The sequence below is a fragment of the Schistocerca cancellata genome, chromosome 3 (genome assembly GCF_023864275.1).
Source record: "Schistocerca cancellata isolate TAMUIC-IGC-003103 chromosome 3, iqSchCanc2.1, whole genome shotgun sequence".
Classification (NCBI taxonomy): domain Eukaryota; kingdom Metazoa; phylum Arthropoda; class Insecta; order Orthoptera; family Acrididae; genus Schistocerca; species Schistocerca cancellata.
This window is the reverse complement of record NC_064628.1, coordinates 638,282,453-638,300,458: the sequence shown is the minus strand read 5'-3', so window position 1 is coordinate 638,300,458 and position 18,006 is coordinate 638,282,453. Positions and strand designations below refer to the sequence as shown.

General features: G+C 42.2%; 1 protein-coding gene across 1 annotated transcript in view; it reads left to right on the top strand.

Moving 5' to 3' along the window:
- LOC126176480 (methylosome protein 50-like) overlaps positions 1 to 5,674 on the top strand; it is a 77,713-nt gene extending 72,039 nt beyond the window's left edge. Inside the window, exons 2-3 of the mRNA XM_049923633.1 lie at positions 4,521 to 4,794; positions 4,964 to 5,674. Of these exons, the coding sequence (XP_049779590.1) occupies positions 4,521 to 4,794; positions 4,964 to 5,664 (975 nt within the window). The 3' untranslated portion in view covers positions 5,665 to 5,674. The remainder of the gene's footprint in view (positions 1 to 4,520; positions 4,795 to 4,963) is intronic.
- Positions 5,675 to 18,006: the final 12,332 nt, after the last annotated feature.

Genomic DNA, 18,006 nt, shown 5'->3' with positions numbered 1-18,006 from the left:
AGAAAATTAATTCAGTTTTACCGATAGTGTCAAACTAGGGTGTTCTCATTTGTGGAGTGTACAGAACTGATCCTCAGAAATGTCTGGTATGTGAATTTTAGCTTTTTATTTACTGCTTTCGAAAACCTGTCCTCTCGAGTGCCTCAAGCAGGTCATAAAATACATTTATTTAATTGAATATACACCACATAATGTTATTATTTGTTTAACTGAGTAATCCCCATAATAACATAAAAATGTATATCTAAGGGCTGTACCTTACAGATCGTAATTTAACAAAAAATATATAATTAGGAATATAATGCGTAAACCAGCTAATTAATGTAATAAATAAAGTGGTAATCAGCTTTTAAAATCATACATCGCATTCTGTTGATGTTCTGTTCTCTGCTACCTCATTACTTTTCTGCTTTCTCCTTTTTACCAGCATCGAATGAGAAGAATTCGTGTTCCTACAGCTGCATTTACATTCTCTGAACGTATTACCACAAGATTACGTTGTGGCGTTATCGTACGAGAAGCCATCTACTTAGAGTGTGGCACGGTATCCGTGCAGGTTTCATATACATAATCCTACAGAGGTACTGTATGTTATGGAGGTCGTTTCTAACAGCACACGCTTCACTTCACTAATCACTTAGTGGTTCCCCGTTATTTGTTTAATTTATGTTCAGGCACACTTGCATGTTACAAGACAATATTAGAGCCGTCCCTCACTTTCCCCACAACTCTTTCTATACGCCTTTTTCGCTGATTTGCGCCTTCCCCGTCATTGCCATTCAGACTGGTACTTATTGCCCCTCTACTGCCCCTCTTTCGTCTTACAACTCTCAGAGCTGTTTGTCTTTCACAACTGTTTGTATCTAGTCTAAATGTGTGTAATTCATTTCTAAATATGTTGCGGATGATGTCATTTATGAATTTGTCATTATCTTTATTAAATAAACCACTCGGTCCATGAAGGACTTTCCAGTTATGTTTTTAACTGTCAACGAGATGCTTTTAATTTTACTATTAGAACTATTAAATTTGGTCGTCATATGCAAAAGTTTCGAAAATTTTATAAAAGAACAAATTTTTTGTTCTGTAAAGCTGATTTTTAGTATCGCAGATAGTTTTTCGTTTTACGTGAGAGGGAGGCCGTTTTCCGCTAGTTTATGATTCTATTTTGCATGCACTGTATGGTTTAAACACTTCACTGGTGACCATTACGACAGCTGTTGTAGTTTTGAAAGAGAATTACCTGCTTGACTGTCGTCAGTTATTTCGTTTGTGAGCAGGAGCGTCAACTCTTTCTTTGCTATTTTGTATTTTCTCCCTATATATATATATATATATATATATATATATATATATATATATATATATGGTACATTTTTAAAGGAGATTTACATTACGTTAGGATAGTGGGTGAGTGATCGTATAAGGGTGGGGAATTGCAGAAGGCTGGTGCACATGGCTACGTAAGGATTATGCTGATAGGACCAGAGGAAATGGAGAGGTGTGGAGTTTGTGTGACAGTAGTTTTGTGATCACCTGCAGGCATATTGGTCTACTGTTCTTTTTCTAAAAATGTTAACAGTTAGATGTTTCCCATGTCAACTTTATCACTGGGAAGAGTGTTCTTTTCTTTTGTATTATGTGTGTGACAACTCTCTTATGAGGTGTCTTTTATTGTTTATTGTGAAAGTCTTTTTTGCTAGTTCTCTAGTTACCTCGACGTTAACGTTGTTGTTATCACTTGTCTTCAGTCTTGTCGACCAGGCAACAGGAAACAGCATAATTATATGCTTATGCCGTTTAAAAACCGTAGATGTGTTTTATTTAATTCGCTATTGAAATGTTGTTTTATGTAAAAGAAATGATTCCGTCTTTGATGCCAGTTTTATCGTTAGTAAGCATAGCACTCGCAGTCTTTCTGTTTATATACTGGGTACAATACTGCTGGATTATCTGATTATTTTGTTCTCTAAGTGCCAAATGGTTTTATGAATTTTTAGATGAAGTGTTCTGAATTTTTGGCAGAGGCCAATTGGAAATGACTGTATTGGCCTGCAAAACGATTTCGCAGTGCATGTGCCGGAAATCTACGTTAGTGAAGTCCTGCTGCGATTGCGGCCTGTGACCACCTGGTGACAAACCACGGAAGCCGCCAGGAAATGTAAAATTAGCTCTGAGGGCTATTTCTTTTTCGTAAACCATCAGCACGATAGCTCTTTTAAATATAAGATAAATACTTGTGAAACCTTAAACTGTATACTATTCCACGACAGCAGTTAAAGACTCCTGTCTCCTCAAAATCAAAAAGCGTCTGCGTTAGTAAAAACCAACACTGCACCACGAAAAAGGCATTTTAGTTATAGATGAATAATATTTTTACAGCTGCTGTGCAAAATGCCATCCACCCCCGCCCTCTTACCCATGCGCCTCCTCCCCCCCCCAACCCCCACCCTCTTGCCCTTCCAGTTTTATAAGGATGAAGCCATCATAATACCAGGTGTTTGTAAATTAATATCGCGGTTTTAAGGCTTTGTTGCATTTATTACATTCAACTTACAATTATAAATAAACTAGGGTGGTCATAATTAAAGTGCAGCCGATGTGGGCTGTAATTATCGTATGGGAGCGAAAATTGGTAGAAATAGTAATGCTTTAATGTGGAGTCGTTTTACGCTGGAAAAAAAATTAATACCAATTTTGGCCACCAGGTACAAGCCTGGCGCTATACATGTCTCTATGACAGCATGCTATCATCTGGCAAGCCATAACGTGAGTGAACAGTATGGGTATCAAGAACAGAGACCGTGTGTCGTTAATGAAACTGTTTTATGTGAACAGTGCTATATTGAGAGTGTACCGCTGACTGAAAGGTCTGAGGAGAGACTCGTTGTTAAATGATTTAAAGAAGATGATAATGAAATTCGAAAACACGAGTCAGGTTGGTGTGGGCTCTGGTATTGCTAGTGCTTGTTTAGTATCGCGAGAATTGTCCATCCCATGTTCAACAGTGTGGTAAGTTTTGCTGTCTACTTTACACTGCAGTTCGTACAAGATCCAGACGATGCTGCAATTGAAACCTCATAATACGCAGAAACGTTCTGAATTTGTTCTTCGTTTTCTCGCACGTATCAAAGCGACGACATGTGGCCGGGCCATATTCTATGGATTGACGACGCAAATTTTCCCCTAAGCTATAGTGAATGCGCAGAGCTGTCGAATTTTAGGTACTGTTGAACCGCGTGTTGTGTAGGAAGAGCCATTGCCGTGTGGTACTGTGTTGTGTGGAATTACAAGCATATTTATTTTCGGTCCGTCCGCCAATGAAGATATTACACCCAGAGGGCCTTAACGGCATACCGTGACGTCTGTACGTTATCGGGACTCCTTGAACAGCCTGTGCTCCCTGCATTGGAAGAGCACATCCGTGCGAAAACCACTGTTTTCATGCAAGATGGGCAGAACCTCATGTCACTCGCTCAGTGGAAGAGCTGCTTAATGCCACCTTCCACGAACGTCTTGTCTGCAGAGGTTTTACATATGCATTATTTGCAAGATAACCTGATATGAATCCACGTGACCTTTTTTCTAGGGATATTTAAGAGAACACACTTACCAGCGACACTTTCAGGCTCTACTTGATTTGAAAGACACTATACAGAAACACATTGCCCACATTCCACCAGAACTGCTGCGAGCAACTGTTCATCACGTCATATACAGTATGTCGTTGACGTCTCCAGTGCCCATACAGAACAAATTGTGTGAGTGCAGTTAACAATGAAATCAACATAATACCTGAAACTTCCTGGCAGATTAAAACTGTGTGCCCGACCGAGACTCGAACTCGGGACCTTTGCCTTTCGCGGGCAAGTGCTCTACCATCTGAGCTACCGAAGCACGACTCACGCCCAGTACTCACAGCTTTACTTCTGCCAGTACCTCGTCTCCTACCTTCCAAACTTTACAGAAGCTCTCCTGCGAAACCTTGCAGAACTAGCACTCCTGAAAGAAAGTATATTGCGGAGACATGGCTTAGCCACAGCCTGGGGGATGTTTCCAGAATCTCATTCTGGAAACATAATATATTTCTCACTTGTTTGACCTTTCCTGCCTACGTCCTGTTCTAAAATATTTCTACATGTCTTTCCCGCGTTCCCAGCGCTAGATTTGCAACTGGTGGCCAAAATCGTAACAATTTTTTTTTCCAGCGTAAAATCGACTCCACATTAACTCATTAGCATATTTACCAAGTTTCGCTGCCACACGATAATTACAGCCCTCATTGGACCTCTGTAGCTGAACTCTAACCTCCTGGTACATCAAATGAAGAAGCAACTCAGACATTTTTGTTCGTGTATTAGTGTGCATGCAGTGCTTCCTACGTCTTCCGTTAGAAAGCGCTGATAGCAAAGTTGATGCCGCGCGGGATTAGCCGAGGGGCGTTTTTGGGAATAGAGACAGACGCAGGGCTGTACGAAGTAGAGCCTAATCGGAATGCGGAAGCTTGTCGCCACTTGCAGCAAGAACCTGTTACAGGTACTGCAAAATATTTAGATATCGTCGAAATTGCTGAAGATGGATCTACGTTACTTGGATGTTCAGAATTAACGGGGCGGTTTTGGTGTGGCTCGTTGTGGTATTCTGAGGATGCAGAACTAACGCCAGATGTGTATAAATGTCTAACAGGCGTTGATCGTGAGACGAGTGTGTGCGATGGGAAGTTCCCGCATAAGTATAAAATTGTTGTTGATGAAGACTCGGGTGTTATTCAAGTACTCGCCCCCGGGTTCCCGGGTTCGATTCCCGGCGAGGTCAGGGATTTTCTCTGCCTCGTGATGACTGGGTGTTGTGTGATGTCCTTAGGTTAGTTAGGTTTAAGTAGTTCTAAGTTCTAGGGGACTGATGACCATAGATGTTAAGTCCCATAGTGCACAGAGCCAAGTACTCGCCTTGATTGAATCAGAGGATACATGCCTCGGGTCTGCTTGCGAGCATGATGATAGTGTTAGCTCCCTTTCAACATTTAACGATAAGAAGAAGGTTGTTTCAGGAAGTTTTGATTGCAGTATAAAGGTATGGGATATAGAGACACTACCTCCAGAACATACATACAGACCTGCTCACGCACATCATGTGACGTCAGTGACAATTAGTCGTATGGACAGATGCCTTCTGGCATCAACTTCTCTTGATGGTACAGCACTATTGTGGGACACGAGGAAGTCCCAACCATCTTCAGTTTTGTTCAGCGATATAGGGTTCACTTCAGTAGACTGGCGGCCACTAAAATTTGAGTTTGTTGTTGTTGGTTCCACAACTGGTGATATTTTTACTGTCGATGTTCGGCACCCGAAGCAACCTCTGGATACATTGACTGTATTTAGCAGACCTGTCTATAAACTTAGGTTTTCCAGTTGCCATGATCTGTTGGCAGCCTGTGCTGAAAGTACAGAAGTAAAAGTATTCGACTTTAAGAGCGACACAGCAACAGAAATCTATTCTGACGACCGTCACAAGGACTTTGTTCGTGGTATCGCATGGCATCAAAGGGACACATCATTTTACACCTGTGGATGGGATAAGCAGGTATTTCGCCTTATTCCAAGTGAAGCTTCAGCAGAAATGGAAGTAAATGAAGTTGGTGGAGATCGTGCCCTTTCTTAGGAAAGCTTTTCCTCCTTGAAAATTATTTTATGTTATGAATTTTGAAGAATTTTCTAACAATAAAGGATTTCTCTCAACTGGTAAAAAAAAAAAAAAAATGCGGTCTAAGGCGCTGCAGTCATGGACTGTGCGGCTGGTCGCGGCGGAGGTTCGAGTCCTCCCTCGGGCATGGGTGTGTGTGTTTGTCCTTAGGATAATTTAGGTTAAGTAGTGTGTAAGCTTAGGGACTGATGACCTTAGTAGTTAAGTCCCGTAAGATTTCACACACATTTGAACATTTTTTTTTTTTTTTAGCAAAGATGACAATTAGTGAACTGTTAGCTCTTGGTGCAAAGAGTAAATGTGTTGTTAGACTACAACGTGCGTTCCGTATTAAGTTCTATTGTAATCCTCCAAGTGTTAATAACACTGTAGATAGTATCATCAGTCTGAAGACACTGGCTGTATTTGCAAAGGGAAGAGTGCAGGACCATTAATAGTGAATCAAGAACGTGATGAACGACTGAGAGAGTCTTTCACGCATTGCCCAAAGAAATCAGTGGGTAAGGCAATACGTCAATTAGCAATTCCAGTGACGTGTTTTTGGAGACTTTTAATGATACGCTTACAACGATGTCCTTATCTGTTGCAGCTGTTACATGCTCTAACTCCTACAGACTACGGGCAATATGCCAACTTTTCAAATGAAATGTTTGTGCATGACGATGAAGGTTTTCTGGATCCTGTCGTCCTCAGTGATGAATCGACATGTCGCCGGATGTCTAAATGTGAACACATACAGGGTGGGTCTGGGGGTCAGAAAATCGCAACGAATTTTTGACATTGTGCAGCCCTGTCAGCAACTGTGATAATTGAACATGTAACACTTCAGCCTCAGTTGCAAATAGAAACCAATCTTTACCCAGGTTTCAGCCAAAATAATTTGGCCTTCTTTAGAAACCAGTGACACAAAACTATTGCATGCCAAAGTTAGGCCATGTCAAGTATAAAACCGAAGCACCGCAGTAACCAGTCATAAATCTACATTACTTGGGCTGAGGAGAACCAGTAGGCCCCACTGCGCGGTAGGCCGTGTGCACTGCGCCGGCTTTATCACCAAAATAAGACGCACAGCCGAACAAAAGGACTTGAAAAAGTAGATATTGTGTCCAAGGAAGCTGTATGCATTGTTCCAGTGAAATATGATAAAATGACACCTGACGACACTCTACACAACAAAAGGATTATAATCAGGGCCCGATGGAATGGAGATCTCCAACAGTCTCAAGAAATTAAAGGGAGACACTATGGAGCCGTGTTGCCTAATCACCCAAGCTCTCCTCGGTACCAGAACTACAGATGCAACATAAAAATATAGTAACAATGGCATGACTTCGCTTCAATCACGGCAAAACCTTTACCGCCTCAGCGTGGTCACGTCTCCTTCAAATAAATGCGGCACTGAGGAAGATGATAATCTTATTTTCTTAGGCTACCACAGCAGGTTTCAAGAAACCACGAAACTATTACAGCATCTGATGATCTCTGGAAATGCCTTGCATACAAACATTCAAACCCTTTTAGCAACAAAAACTAAAAAGTGTATAAACTGCTATACGATTTTATTATAAAGGACAAATAATAACAGAGAAACACAGTTTTTTGTGCATTGTAGTATATTACGAGGTGCATTCAAGTTCTAAGGCCTCCGAATTTTTTTCTAATTAACTACTAACCCGAAATCGATGAAATTGGCGTTGCTTCTCGACGTAATCGCCCTGCAGACGTACAAATTTTTCACAACGCTAACGCCATGATTCCATGGCAGCGGCGAAGGCTTCTTTAGGAGTCTGTTTTGACCACTGGAAAATCGCTGAGGCAATAGCAGCACGGCTGGTGAATCTGCGGCCACGGAGGGTGTCTTTCATTGTTGGAAAAAGCCAAAAGTCTCTAGGAGCCAGGTCAGGTGACTAGGGAGCATGAGGAATCACTTCAAAGTTGTTATCACGAAGAAACTGTTGCGTAACGTTAGCTCGATGTGCGGGTGCGTTGTCTTGGTGAAACAGCACATGCGCAGCCCTTCCCGGACGTTTTTGTTGCAGTGCAGGGAGGAATTTGTTCATCAAAACATTTTCGTAGGATGCACCTGTTACCGTAGTGCCCTTTGGAACGCAATGGGTAAGGATTACGCCCTCGCTGTCCCAGAACATGGACACCATCATTTTTTCAGCACTGGCGGTTACCCGAAATATTTTTGGTGGCGGTGAATCTGTGTGCTTCCATTGAGCTGACTGGCGCTTTGTTTCTGGACTGAAAAATGGCATCCACGTCTCATTTATTGTCACAACCGACGGAAAGAAAGTCCCATTCATGCTGTCGTTGCGCGTCAACATTGCTTGGCAACATGCCACACGGGCAGCCGTGTGGTCGTCCCTCAGCATTCGTGGCACCCACCTGAATGACACTTTCGCATTTTCAGGTCGTCACGCAGGATTGTGTGCACAGAACCCACAGAAATGCCAACTCTGGAGGCGATCTGTTCAACAGTCATTCGGCGATCCCCCAAAACCATTCTCTCCACTTTCTCGATCATGTCGTCAGACCGGCTTGTGCGAGCCCGAGGTTGTTTCAGTTTGTTGTCACACGATGTTCTGCCTTCATTAAACTGTCGCACCCACGAACGCACTTTCGACACATTCATAACTCCATCAACACATGTCTCCTTCAACTGTCGATAAATTTCAATTGGTTTCACACCACGCAAATTCAGAAAACGAATGATTGCACGCTGTTCAAGTAAGGAAAACGTCGCCATTTTAAGTATTTAAAACAGTTCTCATTCTCGCCGCTGGCGGTAAAATTCCATCTGCCGTACGGTGCTGCCATCTCTGGGACGTATTGACAATGAACGCGGCCTCATTTTAAAACAATGCGCATGTTTCTATTTATTTCCATTCCGGAGAAAAAAAATCGGAGGCCTTAGAAATTGAATGCACCTCGTAATATTGTTTAACTGTATGCACCAAAATTTAGCTTATGCCGATGACGTATGTATACTGTCTAGAAGTTTGAAAGAAATGGAAGAAGAATTTGGCAGATTGGAAAAGGAGGCAGAACAGTTGGGGCTTAGAGTAAACAACACGAAAACATAGTATCTCTTTGCTTCCAGGAAAAATGCTGTTGTTAAAGAGAAATTTATTAAGTTGAACAGAGGCAATTATGAGAGATGTGAGAAGTTCCAATACCTGGCAGTGCTGGTTACGAAGGATAGCAGAATAAGAGCAGAAATAAAATCTAGGATTGCTGCAGGAAATAGAGCTTACTGGGCCCTGATCAAGATCCTTTAGTCGCGTAGCCTGAGCAGAGAATCGAAGGTGACTGTCTATCGAACGAACAGTCATAAGACCGGTGGTAATGAATGGCTCAGAAACATGGACAATGACTGTAGCAGAAAAAGAGCTCTTGTGAAGACGGGAGAGGAAAATATTAAGAAAGATTTTAGGAGCCATGTATGAGGCGGAGCAATGGTGGATAAGGAGAAACGAGGAATTGGAAGAATTGTATAGAAATCCTGACTTGGTGACTGAAATTAAGTGTAACAGGTTGATATCGCTGGGCCATGCAGAGCGAATGTCAAAAAGGTTTACACAGGAAATCCAGGTGGCAAAAGGAGCAAAGGGAGATCCCGAAAACGGTGGCTGGAGGATATGGAAAACGATTTGAGAAAGATTGGAGTCAGGAGGTGGAGGAAACGAGCAGAAAATCGTCAGGACTGGATTGTGATCATGAGAGAGGTCAACGCCCTACATGGGCTGAAGCGCTAAGGAGTAAGTATATTAATAAGTTAATTAGCTTAGATCGTTTACTTCAGTTTAAATGGATGTCACATATAATTTTGGTTATTTAGAGTCTGAGAATAGGTGATTCCCAAAAGCCAATAATGAATTTAAGAAAACCCAAAGCCGGCTGAAGTGGCCGTGCGCTTAAAGGCGCTGCAGTCTGGAACCGCAAGACCGCTACGGTCACAGGTTCGAATCCTGCCTCGTGCATGGATGTTTGTGATGTCCTTAGGTTAGTTAGGTTTAACTAGTTCTAAGTTCTAGGGGACTAATGACCTCAGCAGTTGAGTCCCATAGTGCTCAGAGCCATTTGAACCATTTGAAAACCCAAGGCGTCGGACTGTCGCACATGTCGAAGCCGTCGTGGGTAGTCTGATAATGTCATGCTACAGAAGAGGGTGCTCCATGTGTGAATGAACTCTTCGAATTCTAATCTCGATACAGCATGCTGTTACACACCGCCATGTTATACGCAACAAAGCGCAGCCATCTAGCGGCAGAGCGTTACAAATACGTAGACAATAAGAATAAAGACGTAGAATTTTAATAACGTTCGTTTCTTTTAAAAAGATTTAAGAGGTAATTAATTGATAAATAATTGAAACCCTCAGCTGCCGACAGGTGTTGTTGATATACTTTGTTGGGGATAGCTGAAAATGTGTGCCCTGACCGGCACTCGAACGCAGGATCGCCTGCTTACATGGCACACGCTCTATCCATCTGAGCCACCGAGGACACAGATGAATAGCGCGACTGCAGGGACTTATCCCTTGCACGCTTCCTGTGAGACCCAATTCCCAACTGTCCACAATATACGTACGTAATGTTCCTAATAGATATTTGCCCATCCACTCATTACTCGCGCACACTAAGGTGACGATTCCCGTATGAGTTCGGGCAATCTGTGCGCATTCGCACAGACGAAGGTCAATGGCCGGGCAGCCCTTTAACTATGTATTTGGTAACCAGTACTTTATTTGCATGTGTTTATAATTGTAATTGCTTTAGCCTTCAACTGAAAATGTTAACCCACATATTGTTGTTGGAAAAATATGTTTATAGAAACTCTTCAACTATAAAAAGAATTGCTTTTGATAGAGCGTGTGCCACGTAAGCAGGCGATCCTGCGTTCGAGTCCCGGTCGGGGCACACATTTTCAGCTGTCCCCAACAAGGTAACAATAGTATGATTCGTTATGCATTGAAAGATAGGGCAGAGGGGAGGTACTGCGAGCAGTTCAGTTATAAGGTTGTTGTCGCCAGAAACGACAGAATATTGACGGCAGCAATAGCTCAGGTAAACACGCCGACATCACAGGCGGAAGATGAAGAGATAGAGGAAGCATACGAGGATACTGAAAGGGTAATTCACTAAGTGAAGAGAGATAATAACCTAATAATCATGGGTGATTGGGACGCTTTTGTAGAGAGAGCAATAGATCAGAGAGTTGCCAGAGAATGTGGGCTTGGTAGTAGGGATGGGAGAAGCGAGCGATCGATGACTTCTACTAGAAATGTAGGACGTCACAGATCAACGTGACCAGCCTACGGCCCAGGGTGTAGCGCCACAACGCCTCTAACTGACCACTCCTGCAGGCAGAATAACGAGTTCTTGGTATCACATTTTTGTGGTCTTCAGTCCGAAGGGTTATCTGCGCTAATCTATCCACTGCAAGTCTCTTCATTTCTATTTACCTGCTGCAACCTCCATACATCTGAATCATCTTGCTGTTGTCTAGCCTTGTTCTCGATAAACACTTCTTCCGTTCCACACTTCCGTATATTACGGAACCCCTGCCACAGGATGCTTCCTATCAATCGATCCCTTGTTTTAACCTGTTTGTTCCATAATTCTCCCGCCCTAATAATGTTCAGTATCTGTTTAATTGTTCAGTCTATCTTCAGCATTGTATCGCGACGCTTCAAACGTTTCTTTTCTCTTCTTGTTTGAGCCGCTTATCGTCCAGCTTTCAGTCCCGTGCAAGGCTGCAATCCAGACACATACTTTCAGAAAATCCTGACATTTAAATTTACGTTCGATATAAACAGATATCTCTTTTTCAGAAACGCTTTTCTTGCTACTGTCAGTCCGCATTTCATAATCTTTCTACTACGGCCATCATTAGTTATTTTACAGCCCAAATAGCAAAACTCCTTTACTATTTTTACTGTCTCATTTCGTACTGAAATTCTCTCAGTATCACATAAATTAATTCGACTACATTACGTTACCCTTGTTTTACTTTCCTTCATTCTTATCTTACAGCTTTTCAAGACACTATCTACTCCGTTGAACTGCTCCTCTATGTCCTTTACTTGGCGAATTTTATCTCCTACCATCGAAATTTCTAAGAACGCAAACTAATGTATTTTTTCCGCGTGTCTCAGATCGATACCAGAATAAACAGCCGAAGAAGAAAAGCAAACAGAAATGGACATTGCACAAGTGAAAGAACAGCCCGCAATGCTATGTCTTTGCCGAAGTTTGGGAGAAGAGGTGTTCACTTTAAGGTGTTCTTATTGAAATTCCCTCGGTATCACCTAAATGAAATCGAGTATATTCCGTTACCCTTGTTTTACTTTTCTCCATTATTATCTTACGGCTTTCTAGACACTATCTACTCCGTTCATCTTCTCTTCTAAATCCTTTATTAGGTGCATTTTATCCTCTTCCATCAAAATTTCGAAGTATGTAAACTGATGTATTTTTTCTTGTGTCTCAGATCAATATTTTTTTTTTTTTTGTGGTCATCAGTCTACTGACTGGTTTAATGCGGCCCGCCACGAATTCCTTTCCTGTGCTAACCTCTTCATCTCAACGTAGCACTTGCAACCTGCGTCCTCAATTATTTGCTTGACGTATTCCAATCTCTGTCTTCCTCTACAGTTTTTACCCTCTACAACTCCCTCTAGTACCATGGAAGTCATTCCCTCATGTCTTAGCAGATGTCCTATCATCCTGTCCCTTCTCCTTATCAGTGTTTTCCACATATTCCTTTCCTCTCCGATTCTGCGTAGAACCTCCTCATTCCTTACCATATCAGTCCACCTAATTTTCAACATTCGTCTATAGCACCACATCTCAAATGCTTCGATTCTCTTCTGTTCCGGTTTTCCCACAGTCCATGTTTCACTACCATACAATGCTGTACTCTAGACGTACATCCTCAGAAATTTCTTCCTCAAATTAAGGCCGGTATTTGATATTAGTAGACTTCTCTTGGCCAGAAATGCCTTTTTTGCCATAGCGAGTCTGCTTTTGATGTCCTCTTTGCTCCCTCCGTCATTGGTTATTTTACTGCCTAGGTAGCAGAATTCCTTAACTTCATTGACTTTGTGACCATCAATCCTGATGTTAAGTTTCTCGCTGTTCTCATTTCTACTACTTCTCATTACCTTCGTATTTCACCGATTTACTCTCAAACCATACTGTGTACTCATTAGACTGTTCATTCCGTTCAGCAGATCATTTAATTCTTCTTCACTTTCACTCAGGATAGCAATGTCATCAGCGAATCGTATCATTGATATCCTTTCACCTTGTATTTTAATTCCACTCCCGAACTTTTCTTTTATTTCTATTATTGCTTCCTCGATGTACAGATTGAAGAGTAGGGGCGAAAGGCTACAGCCTTGTCTTACACCCTTCTTAATACGATCACTTCGTTCTTGATCGTCCACTCTTATTATTCCCTCTTGGTTGTTGTACATATTGTATATGACCCGTCTCTCCCTATAGCTTACCCCTACTTTTATCAGAATCTCAGATCGATACCAGAAGGAACATCCGAAGAAGGAAAACAAACAGAAATGGACATCACACAAGCGAAAGAACCGCCCGTACTGCTAGGTCTTAGCGGAAGTTTGGGAGAAGAGGTGCTCACTTTAAGGAGATTGGACTGTGTCCTATAAAATGCGACAGGTGAAATTTGCGCCCAGAAAACATCGAGGGTAAGTCCACTAATCCCCATGTCCGAACTCTGTAATTGGCGCGGCAGATAGATGGGCGGGAGGCTCCCACGTGGTGTACTGCTGAAGAGGACCGGAGATGCTCAAACAAGAATCGTAATGCCAAAATTTTTGTAGCATGAAGTGATCATAATTTATTTTATTTCCGGTCAGACGCAGTGAAAATGCTTTACTTACGATGAAGTCTTAAAAAACTACAGTGCTCCCGTATGAGAACCAAATTAAAAATCAAAATTTAAAAACTGTTTCTCTTCAACTCGACAAAGGATACTTTACAATAAATGTGCAATTAAATACGGTCCGCATCAGTGGATCAACATATGGTCCACGTAATGCACGTAAGATGCGTTGACATAGTAACTACGACGGGTATTCGATAAGTAATGCAACACATCTTTTCTCGGCCTATTTTGCTTGGAAAAATGTGGAATTTGTTATGGGACATGACGCAACATTCCCGCTTCAGCCCACACAGTATCATGAAGTTCCGATTGGTGGCGGCGCCTTCAAAATGGCGTCTGTAACGGATGTGCGTTTCAAGCACAGAGCTGTGATTGTATTTCCTTTGGTGGAAAACTAGAGCATCGCAGATATTCATAGGCGCTTCAAGAGTGCCTACGTAGTCCGGGGAGGTAACCAAAGCAAGGTGAGTCGTTGGGCAAGGGTCTGCCATCAACGCAACAAGGTTGCGCGAACCTGTCCGATGGCCCACGTGCCGGCCGACCGCACACAGCTGTGTTGGAACGTGCGGACACTCTCATTCTAGGCGACTGATGGATCGCAATGAAAGACTTCGCTGCAGAACTGGCCGTCTGTGTTGCTAGTGCCGACACACTCGTCCACCATTTGTGTTACTCAAAAGTGTGTGCGCGCTGGTTTCCTCGCCGCCTATCAGATGATAATAAAGACCATGTCAATGACAACCAAGGCCTCACGCACATCTGAGCACCCGAGAGGAGCTCACAAAATTTCTTTGGACTGCTGTTCCTCAACAACCGTACAGGCCGTGGTTCAAATGGCTCTGAGCACTATGGGACTCAACTTCTGAGGTCATCAGTCCCCTAGAACTTAGAACTAGTTAAACCTAACTAACGTAAGGACATCACACACATCCATGCCCGAGGCAGGATTCGAACCTGCGACAGTAGTGGTCTCGCGGTTCCAGACTGCAGCGCCTAGAACCGCACGGACACTTCGGCCGGCTACAGCCCGCGTCTTGCACCCTCTGGCTTTCGTCTGTTTGGAATAATGAAGGATGCACTTAGCAGGAAGAAGCTCATGGGTGATGGCGGGGTTAGTGAGGCACGTTGTCTGCGACGTCGACAATTAGAATGGTACCACGAGGGCATATAGGTCCTCCCAGCAAGATGGCGTAAGGCCGTCGCTTTGAACGGAGACTATGGTGAAAAATTGGGTTTTGTAGCCAAAAGAATGGGGAATAATATGGCGTAGTGCAATCTTGAATAAAACCAACATGCTTTCAGAAAAAAATTGTTGCATCATTTATTCAATGCCCCTCGTAAAAGGCCAGGATTGGGGAAGTATGTAGGTTACTTAAGACAGACATAGCCTTCCTCCTCCTCCTCCTGGCGCTACATGGACGTATCCTCTATATGTAACTTCAAAATATGTAAACAGTCTTTTTTATATTTATTATTCCGCATACCTTTCTCATCATTGCCAAATGTAGGACAATGATCGTTATAAATGTGTGTATTAAATAAGAAGTGCTGTAATAGGAGATAGCATGCATAATGAAATAATTTACATAATGGCAAACAAAAAACGTTGGAGATGACAATGCATAAATTAAATTTTCATATTAGGACAGAGATCCTAAAGGCAGAGAAAGCATGATTTGAACATTGAAACAAATAGAATCAGTGCATTATGTGTACATGAGAGGGGATATTGCAAATGTTATGTCAGTCACCGGTGGTGCTCTTCTTCCGACTGCAGATGTTTACGTTGCTGGTCATTTTCATGGCGGCGTCGAAGCGACACAGCACCTCGCTGCGGGTATATAAAGCATGTCTATTGGAACCTCGAGGAGGAGTTGGCTGCGGCCTTAACATGTATGGACATTTGTCCATGTCGTTTTCAAGATCTGGTGGACTTTACCTACTGTTTTCTGTATAAGGTATGGCTTGAGAATGAGAGTTTTGTTTTTTGGTGTGTTTTTGAATATTATGCTTAGTACTCTATTAAGGGTATTGCTGTTATGTGTAGTGTGTTATTTTCGAAGTTAGTGAGTGGTAATATTCCTATTATGATTGTAGTTAACAAGATTGTGGTCTGTATTTGATAATGATTTCAGATGAAATGGTAAGTGTCTGTTTTGTTGTAGAGTGGTTGTGCGTGTTTTTGTAGGACAGATGTGATGGATGGCATGTTTTTGCCTTGGTGTACGTGTGTGTTCGAAACAAACCAGGGTGCATCTGTAATGAGTCTAAGTGCTTTGGTCTGAAGCGCTTGTAGTCCGCCCAGGTGAGTATCAAAAGCCATATCCCAGACTTCACAACCATACAAGACAGTGCGAAGTACTATGATCTTCTAAATTAACAGTTTGGCTTTGGTTATGGACCTTTGCCGCTGAGTGATGGGTACAACTAATGAAGCCATGGAAAACGCTGATGAATGCATCGGAAATGTGTAAGTTCCAAAGTAGTTTGTGGTCAATTTAGTGGTCCAAATATTTTACCGATTAACACCAGGGGAGGTGCCGCTCTTCTAGAGAGGACTGACGATTACGAGGTCTCCTCCTATTAGTGAATATGATAGCGTTGCATTTCTCGGGATTAATTTTAATTTTCCAGAAGTTGCACCACAGAGTAATTTGCTCAAGGTGCTGCTGTAGGCGCATGACGGTGTAATTGTAATTTTGATGACTGGAATAGATAGCAGTATCATCTGCGAAAGGTGCGAGATGAGTGTTGTCTTGTTTGGGAGTGTCATTAGTATGGCTGTTGTTAAGATATCGATATATCGATACCTCACACAGGAAATATGGATAAATGTATGTATTTCCTCTCCCGTTACATCGCTATGTCGATATAAAAATGGCAATATCAGACAGCGATATTTGTATTTTATGTTTATTTTTTCGCAATTTTTGGTAATTTTTGACACAGTTCTTTTGAAATTGTAGTAGAACATAATTTACCTTCCCTATGTGAAGGAGTGTTCGTACCTTTTGAGCTTTCATCACGTCCAGTATTTCTCTTTGTGTGAAGGAAGTACAGGTGACGCAAAATAAGAAGTCCGATTGGACTTGGGAGTGGCGGTGTGAATGGAATAACGTGTTAGGAAATAGCACACCAGTTGCATTTAAAAAAATTTTTTAACGCAACTAGTGTGCTAATTCCTCACATCGGCATTTTCAAACACAGTTACTGAAAATGATGAACAAAAATCCTTATGACGAGATTGGTCTTTGCGGCAGCTGGAGGCGTGTGAGGGGAAAGCTGACGTAAGCGGCGCTCGGCGCTACCAACAAAAACCGCAACGTTTAGCATCACCTCGCAGTTTTCCTACATCAGCGTACAAAAAGGTTTATTTAGACCCATAGCCAATGACAAATTAAGAAAATGAGGTATGAGAGGTTAACTGGAATTAAACACTGCATTAGACTGTACCATGTTAAGAGCTGTTAATAAGCAACACAACAGTGGACCAAAAAAGTATTGTAATACAAGCTTTTCATCTACGCAAGTACTATTATTAACTTACAAATTTTCAAATTGAGTGCTTTTCTTTTAATTCTTACTGTAAAGGGGACAAGAGGCTGTTAGCTTGTTGGTGTCCAGAAAGTCTAATAATGAATCAATATTTAAATATACAGATCTAAAACCGTCAGTATATTTACAATGTGCACCCGATATTTTTATTGGCCAATATGTCCATTCTTTTTTCTTCGATATAGCGATAAGTTTTGTCGATATATCGATGGTGGCAATGATATTTTTTTAAATATAGGTACATCGGATTCCTGATACGTTTAAAAATATCATCAGTCCTAGCCATTAGTATAAATACTATATAGATGGGGCCCAGAACAGAACCCTGGGGTACCCCTACTTTCATTGGTTTAATGTTACTTTTTCAGTTGTCTAAGCTAACAAAACATTTCATACTGCCTAAGAAAAATGCAAGAACTTTGGTTATGGAGTGGTCACTCGATCTCATTATGTTTGTGTATTATGCCGTCATGCGATATCCAAGAAAACAGTTCACGTTCTGTGTTGTTCTGCCTTGGCATTGCAGATTTGCTCAATCACCCACGTGGCCTGGGCTGCTGTGCCATGACCGACACGAAAGCCAAATTGCTCAGGGATGGTGATTTGCCTGTCGTTGAGGAAGGATTGCAATGACGTGAGGATTTAGTGTTCCAGGATTTTACTGAGGAAGTTTAGAAGGGATACGGGTCTTCGGGGTAAAGGTGGCTCACTCCGAGTAGGTAGTTTCCTGGAATACTGGATCCAAACTTTCCTGGGTGCAGTTTTCGCACAGCCAGAGAGAGCTGCTCCTCCACTCGCAGGCACCGCGCCGAGCCCCTG